The sequence below is a fragment of the Lampris incognitus genome, chromosome 14 (assembly GCF_029633865.1).
Source record: "Lampris incognitus isolate fLamInc1 chromosome 14, fLamInc1.hap2, whole genome shotgun sequence".
Classification (NCBI taxonomy): Eukaryota; Metazoa; Chordata; class Actinopteri; order Lampriformes; family Lampridae; genus Lampris; species Lampris incognitus.
The window spans coordinates 48808398-48820828 of record NC_079224.1 but is presented as its reverse complement, the minus strand read 5'-3'; the positions used below and the strand labels follow the sequence as shown (position 1 = coordinate 48820828).

Below are 12431 nucleotides of genomic sequence, written 5' to 3'. Positions count from 1 at the left end.
GCACACAGACTCCCACCTACTGCAGGTGTTACACTGCAGTCCTACACTCCCATCTAGTACTCCTGCTGAACCTCCACACTGGGAGCGCACAGACTCCCACCTACTGCAGCCACTACACTGCAGTACTACACTCCCATCTAGTACTTCTCCTGAACCTCCACACTGGGAGCGCACAGACTCCCACCTACTGCAGCCACTACACTGCAGTCCTCATGCAGGGGCCAAGAGCCCCCCGCCTGAACGGAAACCTGTAGCACATCAGTGTCATCACGTCCCCTTCTCCTCTCTTTAAAGGGCCAGTTGGGGTGTTTGAGGTGGGGTTGTGTGAGGTACTTACCCACAGTCAGTGTACTAGATGGGAGTGTAGTACTGCAGTGTAGTACCTGCAGTAGGTGGGAGTCTGTGCGCTCCCAGTGTGGAGGTTCAGCAGGAGTACTAGATGGGAGTGTAGTACTGCAGTATAGTACCTGCAGTAGATGGGAGTCTGTGTGCTCCCAGTGTGGAGGTTCAGGAGGAGTACTAGATGGGAGTGTAGTACTGCAGTGTAGTACCTGCAGTAGGTGGGAGTCTGTGTGCTCCCAGTGTGGAGGTTCAGCAGGAGTACTAGATGGGAGTGTAGTACTGCAGTGTAGTACCTGCAGGAGATGGGAGTCTGTGCGCTCCCAGTGTGGAGGTTGAGGAGGAGGAGCCGGCGCGGAGGTGAGGAAGGGGATACCGACAAAACGCATTGTAGCCACCTGAGAGAAGGCTCCGCTAAACAACTAAACCCGTGCGCCATGTTTTGAGTGTTTGCCGTCAGGCGGCCCGTTCACGTGGAACTGCGTTCTCCCAACCGCACAACGCCCGGATTCCTCTGCGGATTAGAGAAAGTAGTTCCACGTGAACGGGCCGCCTGACACGTTCATGCACAACAGTGCCAATAACACCCTGTGTAACTAAACTATCACACGTTAGAGTCTGTGTTTCAGCCTGGTTGCACCGTGTTCTCTGTAGTGGAGTTCATGTGGGAGTGACGTCATGCTCTTTGGTGTGAGTGTGGGAGGGGGGAGGGGGAGAATCTAACGTTACGGAGCGAGTTTTGTAACTGACGTTATGGCATGTTTATCTTACCACCCGGGAGGGTGTTCTGGCATCTGGCATGCTCCTCTTGCCCTAGAGAAGGGGTCCGACTCCTCCATGCTCCTCTTGCCCTAGAGAAGGGGTCCGACTCCTCCATGCTCCTCTTGCCCTAGAGAAGGGGTCCGACTCCTCCATGCTCCTCTTGCCCTAGAAAAGGGGTCCGACTACTCCATGCTCCTCTTGCCCTAGAGGGGTCCGACTCCTCCATGCTCCTCTTACCCTAGAGAAGGGGTCCGACTCCTCCATGCTCCTCTTATCCTAGAGAAGGGGTCCGACTCCTCCATGCACCTCTTAGCCTAGAGAAGGGGTCCGACTCCTCCATGCTCCTCTTATCCTAGAGAAGGGGTCCGACTCCTCCATGCTCCTCTTATCCTAGAAAAAGGGTCCGACTCCTCCATGCTCATCTTACCCTAGAAAAAGGGGTCCGACTCCTCCATGCTCCTCTTACCCTAGGAAAGGGGTCCGACTCCTCCATGCTCCTCTTACCCTAGAAAAAGGGGTCCGACTCCTCCATGCTCCTCTTACTCTAGGAAAGGGGTCCGACTCCCTCATGCTCCTCTTACTCTAGGAAAGGGGTCCGACTCCTCCATGCTCCTCTTCGGTGTCTGTGTTGCTGCAGTGAGTGTCGTGCTGTGCTTCGGGGGAGTGAAGGCTGCGTCGGAGGCGCGCGTGTTGCGCAGCGGAGTGTTTTTTAATCGGCTGGCTGATAAAAAATATGCCGATAACGATAATATGACGAATGAAGAATAACTAAGCCGATAATCGGCCATACTGGTAATTGGTCGACCCCGTGTGTGTGTGTATGTGTGTGTGTGTATGTGTGTGTGTGTGTGTGTGTGTGTGTGTGTGTGTGTGTGTGTGTGTGTGTGTGTGTGTGTAAGCATGTGCATATATGCATAATTTTCTGTTCTGAAGTTCTTCAACTAATAAAAGTGTGCTCAGCATACTGGTTCTTTTTAACCACCACCCGGCTGCAAACACTTCCATGTGGTACCTGCCCAGTATAGCCACAGTCCTGTAGTGTTGGTCACTGGGAACTTCCCAGTATAACCACAGTCCTGTAGTGTTGGTCACTGATAACTTCCCAGTATAACCACAGTCCTGTAGTGTTGGTCACTGATAACTTCCCAGTATAACCACAGTCCTGTAGTGTTGGTCACTGATAACTTCCCAGTATAACCACACTCCTGTGGTGTTGGTCACTGGGAACTTCCCAGTATAACCACAGTCCTGTAGTGTTGGTCACTGATAACTTCCCAGTATAACCACACTCCTGTGGTGTTGGTCACTGGGAACTTCCCAGTATAACCACAGTCCTGTAGTGTTGGTCACTGGGAACTTCCCAGTATAGCCACAGTCCTGTAGTGTTGGTCACTGATAACTTCCCAGTATAGCCACAGTCCTGTAGTGTTGGTCACTGGGAACTTCCCAGTATAGCCACAGTCCTGTAGTGTTGGTCACTGATAACTTCCCAGTATAGCCACAGTCCTGTAGTGTTGGTCACTGATAACTTCCCAGTATAACCACAGTCCTGTAGTGTTGGTCACTGATAACTTCCCAGTATAACCACAGTCCTGTAGTGTTGGTCACTGGGAACTTCCCAGTATAACCACAGTCCTGTAGTGTTGGTCACTGATAACTTCCCAGTATAACCACACTCCTGTGGTGTTGGTCACTGGGAACTTCCCAGTATAACCACAGTCCTGTAGTGTTGGTCACTGGGAACTTCCCAGTATAGCCACAGTCCTGTAGTGTTGGTCACTGATAACTTCCCAGTATAGCCACAGTCCTGTAGTGTTGGTCACTGGGAACTTCCCAGTATAGCCACAGTCCTGTAGTGTTGGTCACTGGGAACTTCCCAGTATAGCCACAGTCCTGTAGTGTTGGTCACTGGGAACTTCCCAGTATAACCACAGTCCTGTAGTGTTGGTCACTGGGAACTTCCCAGTATAGCCACAGTCCTGTAGTGTTGGTCACTGGGAACTTCCCAGTATAGCCACAGTCCTGTAGTGTTGGTCACTGATAACTTCCCAGTATAGCCACAGTCCTGTAGTGTTGGTCACTGGGAACTTCCCAGTATAGCCACAGTCCTGTAGTGTTGGTCACTGGGAACTTCCCAGTATAGCCACAGTCCTGTAGTGTTGGTCACTGGGAACTTCCCAGTATAGCCACAGCCCTGTAGTGTTGGTCACTGGGAACTTCCCAGTATAACCACAGTCCTGTAGTGTTGGTCACTGGGAACTTCCCAGTATAACCACAGCCCTGTAGTGTTGGTCACTGGGAACTTCCCAGTATAGCCACAGTCCTGTAGTGTTGGTCACTGGGAACTTCCCAGTATAGCCACAGCCCTGTAGTGTTGGTCACTGGGAACTTCCCAGTATAACCACAGTCCTGTAGTGTTGGTCACTGGGAACTTCCCAGTATAGCCACAGCCCTGTAGTGTTGGTCACTGGGAACTTCCCAGTATAACCACAGTCCTGTAGTGTTGGTCACTGGGAACTTCCCAGTATAGCCACAGCCCTGTAGTGTTGGTCACTGGGAACTTCCCAGTATAGCCACAGTCCTGTAGTGTTGGTCACTGGGAACTTCCCAGTATAGCCACAGCCCTGTAGTGTTGGTCACTGGGAACTTCCCAGTATAGCCACAGTCCTGTAGTGTTAGTCACTGGGAACTTCCCAGTATAGCCACAGCCCTGTAGTGTTGGTCACTGGGAACTTCCCAGTATAACCACAGTCCTGTAGTGTTGGTCACTGGGAACTTCCCAGTATAGCCACAGTCCTGTAGTGTTGGTCACTGGGAACTTCCCAGTATAGCCACAGTCCTGTAGTGTTGGTCACTGATAACTTCCCAGTATAGCCACAGTCCTGTAGTGTTGGTCACTGGGAACTTCCCAGTATAACCACAGCCCTGTAGTGTTGGTCACTGGGAACTTCCCAGTATAGCCACAGTCCTGTAGTGTTGGTCACTGGGAACTTCCCAGTATAGCCACAGCCCTGTAGTGTTGGTCACTGGGAACTTCCCAGTATAGCCACAGCCCTGTAGTGTTGGTCACTGGGAACTTCCCAGTATAACCACAGTCCTGTAGTGTTGGTCACTGGGAACTTCCCAGTATAACCACAGCCCTGTAGTGTTGGTCACTGGGAACTTCCCAGTATAGCCACAGCCCTGTAGTGTTGGTCACTGGGAACTTCCCAGTATAACCACAGTCCTGTAGTGTTGGTCACTGGGAACTTCCCAGTATAACCACAGCCCTGTAGTGTTGGTCACTGGGAACTTCCCAGTATAGCCACAGTCCTGTAGTGTTGGTCACTGGGAACTTCCCAGTATAACCACAGTCCTGTAGTGTTGGTCACTGGGAACTTCCCAGTATAACCACAGCCCTGTAGTGTTGGTCACTGGGAACTTCCCAGTATAACCACAGTCCTGTAGTGTTGGTCACTGGGAACTTCCCAGTATAACCACAGTCCTGTAGTGTTGGTCACTGGGAACTTCCCAGTATAGCCACAGCCCTGTAGTGTTGGTCCAGTGCAGCCCAGACAGCTGAGGCGGCGGCAGTGGAACAGTGACCACATCACTGGAAATGGTCCTTGGATTCTAAGCTTGCTGCTTATGGTCTGTGTGCGTCTGAGTGGCTGACTGATGGGACTGCAGCTTCAGAGGTTTTATGTGATCAGATCTAAACTCGTGTCATCTCTTCTTGTCTCTCCATCGATGCCTGCAGTCAGAGAGAGGTAAGACAGGCCAACCGGCAGACATCTCTTGCATGTTTTAATGTTGTGTTGAACTGGGCGGGGTGTTCAGACTGAAACGGAGGTAAATACCAGTCACTAGACGCAGTTCCGCTTGTTTGAACGCAGTGACACTTTCTTAGAACGGCTCACCAGATAGGCGGCACGGTGGCGCAGTGGTTAGCACGGTCGCCTCACAGCAAGAAGGTCCTGGGTTCGAACCCCAGGGTAGTCCAACCATGGGGGTCGTCCAGGTCGTCCTCTGTGTGGAGTTTGCATGTTCTCTCCGTGTCTGCGTGGGTTTCCTCCCACAGTCCAAAGACCTGTAGGTCAGGTGAATCAGCCGTACTACATTGTCCCCAGGTGTGTGTGTGTTGGCCCTGTGACGGCCTGGCGGCCTGTCCAGGGTGTCTCCTCGCCTGCCGCCCAGTGACTGCTGGGATAGGCTCCAGCATGCCGCGGCCCTGAGAGCAGGGTGAGCGGTTGGGATGATGGATGATGAGATAAAAGTACTGGTGAGATGGATCTTCTCAGAAGTAGAATGTTCCACACCACAACATCAGGGTGACGTGCATGAACAGGGCCGCTGTTCAGTCCTAGAGTCTTTCTCACCTCATCCGTCTCGTTTTCTCCCTTTATGTCCCACTTTCTCCATCGTCTCTCCTCCATGTATCCTCCCCGCTTCTTTCCCTTCCTTGTGTGTGCGTAGTGAACAGGAGGAGGAGATGGTGTTTGAGGAGTTCAAGCGCTCCTATCTGAGGGGGATGGCGGCTGATGACGATGAGGACGGTAATGTTTCTGGAGGAGACGACATGGCGCCGAAGGAGAAGTAGGAAGCAGGGCGGACACGGGGAGGCGGTCAACTAGCGGATGTGGTCAATGACGCTTCCAGCTGATCCTTCACGGTGCTTCAGAGAGCTTTATTCTTAGAAATGCAATAAATACTGTCCGAGTAGATTCCCACCTAAAGACAGGTGACATAGTGGCCAGGGCAAGGCGGCCCCTCCCTCCACACACACATACGCATGCGCGCCACAGCTGGCGGCCCTGGCCGGGTACCGGTCGTAGCTACGACGACTCACTCATATTATAGACTGTACACCTATTAACCGACTTTGGACTGCAGAGGTGTCACGTGATCCGCGGCGTCACGTGATCCGCGGTGTCACGTGATCCGCAGCAGTCTGAATACAGAGGAACTATTCTGACGTTGTCATAGTTGTGCTTGTGATGAGAACCTGTGTGAAGGTCTGCAGATGTGGGCTTAAAGGTTTTTCACATTTACTGGTTTGGGGTCCGAGTGCTAAAGATCACGTGGTGTTGAGTTATCAGCAGTGTGGGAGGGAACATGCCATCTCCCTCCCGAGAGAATGAAAGAAGTGAACAGTGGACCTCATTTATTCTGAGTGACATGTAGAAAACCATTTAGCAACCAAAACTGTGAAACTGAAATAAATGCTGTACTCTTATGTAGTAGTAGTAAATGCTGTACTCTTATATAGTAGTAATAAATGCTGTGCTCTTATATAGTAGTAATAAATGCTGTACTCTTATATAGAACTAATAAATGCTGTACTCTTATATAGAACTAATAAATGCTGTACTCTTATATAGAACTAATAAATGCTGTACTCTTATATAGAACTAATAAATGCTGTACTCTTATATAGTAGTAATAAATGCTGTACTCTTATATAGAACTAATAAATGCTGTACTCTTATATAGAACTAATAAATGCTGTACTCTTATATAGTAGTAATAAATGCTGTACTCATAAATAGTAGTAATAAATGCTGTACTCTTATATAGTAGTAGTAAATGCTGTACTCTTATATAGTAGTAGTAAATGCTGTACTCTTATATAGAACTAATAAATGCTGTACTCTTTTATGGCTGCATTTCACGTTTACAAACACAATGGCTGTCATGTCCTGCTGCTGACATGCTGACGTGTTGACATGTTATGTTGACGTGTTGATATGTTGACATGTTGATGTGTTATGCTGACATGTTGACGTGTTGATATGTTGACATGTTATGCTGACATGTTGACAGCTTGATATGTTGGCGTGTTGATATGTTGACGTGTTGACATGTTATGTTGATGTGTTGACATGTTGACGTGTTGATGTGTTGACATGTTGACGTGTTGATACGTTGACATGTTGGCGTGTTGACATGTTGACGTGTTGACATGTTATGTTGATGTGTTGACATGTTGATATGTTGACGTGTTGATGTGTTGACATGTTGACATGTTATGTTGATGTGTTGACATGTTGATATGTTGACGTGTTGATGTGTTGACATGTTGATGTGTTATGCTGACATGTTGACGTGTTGATAGGTTGACATGTTATGCTGACATGTTGACAGCTTGATATGTTGGCATGTTGATATGTTGACGTGTTGACATGTTATGTTGATGTGTTGACATGTTGATATGTTGACGTGTTGATGTGTTGACATGTTGACGTGTTGATACGTTGACATGTTGACATGTTGGCGTGTTGATATGTTGACATGTTATGTTGATGTGTTGACATGTTGATATGTTGACGTGTTGACATGTTGACGTGTTGACATGTTATGTTGATGTGTTGACATGTTGATATGTTGATGTGTTGATGTGTTGACATGTTGACGTGTTGATACGTTGACATGTTGGCGTGTTGACATGTTGATACGTTGACATGTTGACGTGTTGATATGTTGATGTGTTGATATGTTGACGTGTTGACATGTTATGTTGACGTGTTGATGTGTTGACATCATGTTGACATGTTGACATGTTATGTTGACGTGTTGACATGTTGATGTGCTCCCTGCAAAACAGTTCATCTTGTTATTGTGTGAAATAAAACCAGTCAAGAATCAGTCAAAAGGCCGTCCTCAGCTGAAGTTCACTGCTAACTTGATAAAACGTCACAGTAAACAAATGAGATGTTACAGAGCAGTGATCAGTTTACTTTAGATCGGTTCAGACAATCTGAAGCAACCAATCACAGCGCAGCCTCAGGTCACCTGCTTGTCAAAAGTTGCAGGACTTGTGCACACTCTCATTTGGCTGGCGCCTTCACCCAGGAAATAAACCAACCAAATACCACCTGGAAGCACCTTTTAATGAATGCAGACAGGCACTGACACACTGCGAGACAGACGCACTGTATAGTAAACACCTTTTACGTCATCATTAGCTCATTATCATCCACTTCATTAACGTTTAACATGTTTAAGTAGACGGTGTTCTCTAGACATCAGGAGGGGGGCGGTGCCCCTCGCCCCACATTAACGAACCGCCACTGGATGATCATGTTGACTCAGGTTTTCACAGCGGTTAGAACAACAGATCTTTTTACAGTCCCCAATCTAAAACCAGAAAGAGCTGGACGCATCGCCATGTTGACTCTGAAGGCAGGCGCTCGTCTCAGCTACGGAGGGCAAAACATGCAGAAATGAAGGCCGAAGGGACATTTTTGACAAGAATCACATTCACACAACTCGGGGGTCTTGATGAAAACTCTTTCAAAATGCAATCACGTTCAAAATGCACACAAAGGTTAATGAGGAAACGAACAAACGTAAAGCAGAACTCAAAGTTGAGAGTTACAATCCTGGGTGTCTGAACTGTCTGCTGTGTAGGAGAGGGTTTGATCCCGCCCTAAGACAGCACTGACATGAGCCGTCCTGCTCATGGATGAGCCTTAACACGCCAAACCCCTGCAGGTGTCAAGACAGCAGTGGTTACATGCACATCTTCAGGACCGCAGCTTTAAGCCGGACTTGGGTGCTGCAGAGGAAAAATGCTGTGGTGCTCTGACTAAATGCTGCCTCCACTGATCTATGACGACCTGATTACAACCTTAAAGCTGTGAAACCACCGTGCCGCCACCTTGCTTTTCCCTGCAGAAGTGTTGCACTAGCTGACATACTACGTAAGTGGGACGTGGCCAGCAACTTGTTTCTAAACTTAGCACAACAAGTAAGGAGATGTGTGTTGGGTAGATTATGTCTTTGTTGTAACGATGCTTCTTGGCAGTAAATCTTGTATCAGGCAGCTGATGGTCAGCTCCTGGGGGACCAGAAGCTCAACACAAGTCAACAGCAACAGCAAAACAAGCTGCTTGGCATTGGCAGAGAAGATTTGGCAAATGTTTCATGGGTGCAACCCACATACTCAGCTCTGCTGCTCACCCCACAGATGCATGTTCCTTACACATGTGGCGCCATTTAAAAGGGGAATAAACAGGCTTTCCAACGCTATAAGATGTACTGCCAAGAAGCATTGGTACAACAAAGAGATACTCCACCAAACACACATCTCCTTACTTGTTGTGCTAAGCATATGTATATATATTCGCTACAATATAATATTGTAGCGAATTCGGGGGGGCAACCACAGGAACCGCCGCAGCCGGGACGCGTTAACCGCTCAACTAAAGGGTCCGACCCGTTAGCCAAGGGCTAACATGTCTACTTATCCATGCACGTTACAATATTGTTTGGGTGCCTTTGACGGTGGTCAGATTGGTAATTTCCCGTGTTAATATCTCTCACCCCTCTATTATTCACAATGCCCCTCTTAACAATTTTGCCCTGGAGCCGGGGCTGCCCTCATGTCTTCTCAATCAGACTAGTTCTGGTTCCGACTCTGATCAAACTAGTTGTTTCCCAGGTTTGTGAGGGACGAAAAGCCTCTCCCAGCAGCTGCTGCACACCTTCTCCTGAAACTCCTACAACACCCACAAATGCCCTTGCTGCATCTACAATTAGGCCAATCCTACAAGTTCTTTCTGCTCCAGCAGTCTAGATAAGTACCATTGCCAAAAATGCCACAAACGTCACCTGGTCCTTACAAGAACAAAACTCAGCATGCTTCCTAACTGACTTGTGACTTGTCCTCCTTAGCTTCTTGTCTCACATCATTCTCGTTGTTTCTCTCCATTCTTTTAGCAGCCTCAGCATACGGCATTCTCTTTTCTACTCTCATCTTGCTCATTTTCTCTTCCTTAATTCTTCTTGGACACCGTGCTGACCCCGTATCATGATTTCCCCTGCAGTGCCGGCACTTTGCTTGTGCTTTCTCAACTTTATGATCTTCCATATTGCTGTTGTCCTCCCCACATCTCCCACACCTTCTGACTCCAGTACATACTGCAGAAACATGCCCATATTCTGGACAGCAAAACACCTGAGAGGAGCTCTCTCATATGGCCTCACCCCCTAGAACTCACAGAATCCAGACACACTCTTTCTGGCAATTCCCCTTCAAAAGTCAAACACGTGCATTACTGTCCTCCTTCCCTCCTTCTTGGAATCTCGTCATTCTTCTTGCCTCACACACACCTGCAACATCCTGAACCGACTCAGCCTCTACTGACAGTGGTGCACCACTCATCACTCCCTTCTTCTTTGCTCTTCGTCTGAGAGGGAAGAAAGCCACACAGAGAGACCTTCTAAATACCTTGATCTTAACCTTTAAACGGTCAGTCCAGACAATCCTTTAAGATGAATTAAATAAGACCCAGCTTTTTAGACTACCGCTGGTGATAGGCAGGGAGGGAGGGTGGGGGGCTGTCGTTTGTGTTGTCCAGTTACTGTTAGGCTCTTCCTGGGTGTATGCCAATCCTTTCAGATGTCTGTACTCCTCACTGCCAGTAGTTTCCTGTTTCTCCTGAGTCACTGGCTACGTTGTCCACACCAGCCTAGTCATTTCTCGTGATGGACGTCCAACTATTTGTCCACTATTCTCCATGACCTGCACTACACCAGCTCCTGTTCTCACCTCTATTCTCTATGACCTGCACCACACCTGTCCTGTTCTGATCTCTATTCTCCATGACCTGCACCACACCTGTCCTGTTCTCATCTCTATTCTCCATGACCTGCACCACACCTGTCCTGTTCTCATCTATTCTCCATGACCTGCACCACACCTGTCCTGTTCTCATCTCTATTCTCCATGACCTGCACTACACCAGGTCCTGTTCTCATCTATTCTCCATGACCTGCACCACACCAGGTCCTGTTCTCATCTCTATTCTCTATGACCTGCACTACACCAGCTCCTGTTCTCATATCTATTCTCCATGACCTGCACTACACCAGCTCCTGTTCTCATCTCTATTCTCCATGACCTGCACTACACCAGCTCCTGTTCTCATCTCTATTCTCCATGACCTGCACTACACCAGGTCCTGTTCTCATCTCTATTCTCCATGACCTGCACCACACCTGTCCTGTTCTGATCTCTATCCTCCATGACCTGTACTACACCAGCTCCTGTTCTGATCTCTATCCTCCATGACCTGCACTACACCAGGTCCTGTTCTCATCTCTATTCTCCATGACCTGCACTACACCAGGTCCTGTTCTCATCTCTATTCTCTATGACCTGCACTACACCAGTTCCTGTTCTCATCTCTATTCTCCATGACCTGCACTACACCAGCTCCTGTTCTCATCTCTATTCTCCATGACCTGCACCACACCCGGTCCTGTTCTCATCTCTATTCTCCATGACCTGCACTACACCAGCTCCTGTTCTCATCTCTATTCTCCATGACCTGCACTACACCTGTCCTGTTCTGATCTCTATCCTCCATGACCTGCACTACACCAGCTCCAGTTCTCATCTATTCTCCATGACCTGCACCACACCTGTCCTGTTCTGATCTCTATCCTCCATGACCTGCACTACACCAGGTCCTGTTCTCATCTCTATTCTCCATGACCTGCACCACACCTGTCCTGTTCTGATCTCTATTCTCCATGACCTGCACCACACCTGTCCTGTTCTCATCTCTATTCTCCATGACCTGCACTACACCAGGTCCTGTTCTCATCTATTCTCCATGACCTGCACCACACCAGGTCCTGTTCTCATCTCTATTCTCTATGACCTGCACTACACCAGCTCCTGTTCTCATCTCTATTCTCCATGACCTGCACTACACCAGCTCCTGTTCTCATCTCTATTCTCCATGACCTGCACTACACCAGCTCCTGTTCTCATCTCTATTCTCCATGACCTGCACTACACCAGGTCCTGTTCTCATCTATTCTCCATGACCTGCACCACACCAGGTCCTGTTCTCATCTCTATTCTCCATGACCTGCACCACATGATGTATGATGTGCCTCTGATGTGTTTGGGGATTGGCCTTTACTGCCTGCCAGGCACGAGCAAACTAGCTTCCTGGCAACACTTTGTGACATGTGTTGGATTCTCTATGCCTGTTGGTAAAATCTGTTTTAAAGAATGGTCTTGTGAATTTCTCAGAGAGGGGTAAGGAATGAAGTAAATTCACCCACTGCTTGTATTCTCCTATCGCAAGCAATACAACTTATCTTTTATCATCAACCACCACTACTTCATGTTATTATTTCTGAGTCTTGGGTGTTTCAGGCAATTTCCACGACAATGGCTAGGACAGGCCCTGTTTCCATCTTTGGTTTTGTTCTGAATGAACTTTTTTTTAGACAGTTTTCTGTATGGGAGTGATGTGAAATATCAGGAGCCTTGACTGAGTCTTACTGAGTTTGTGGGCATAATGTAAAAAAACTGTTTTCTGCAGCATCCA

At 48.2% G+C, this 12431-nt stretch overlaps 1 protein-coding gene across 1 annotated transcript in view; it reads left to right on the top strand.

Moving 5' to 3' along the window:
* saga (S-antigen; retina and pineal gland (arrestin) a) overlaps positions 1-5680 on the top strand; it is a 25549-nt gene extending 19869 nt beyond the window's left edge. Inside the window, exons 14-15 of the mRNA XM_056292752.1 lie at positions 4841-4850; positions 5557-5680. Of these exons, the coding sequence (XP_056148727.1) occupies positions 4841-4850; positions 5557-5680 (134 nt within the window). The remainder of the gene's footprint in view (positions 1-4840; positions 4851-5556) is intronic.
* The last annotated feature ends 6751 nt before the right edge of the window (positions 5681-12431 follow it).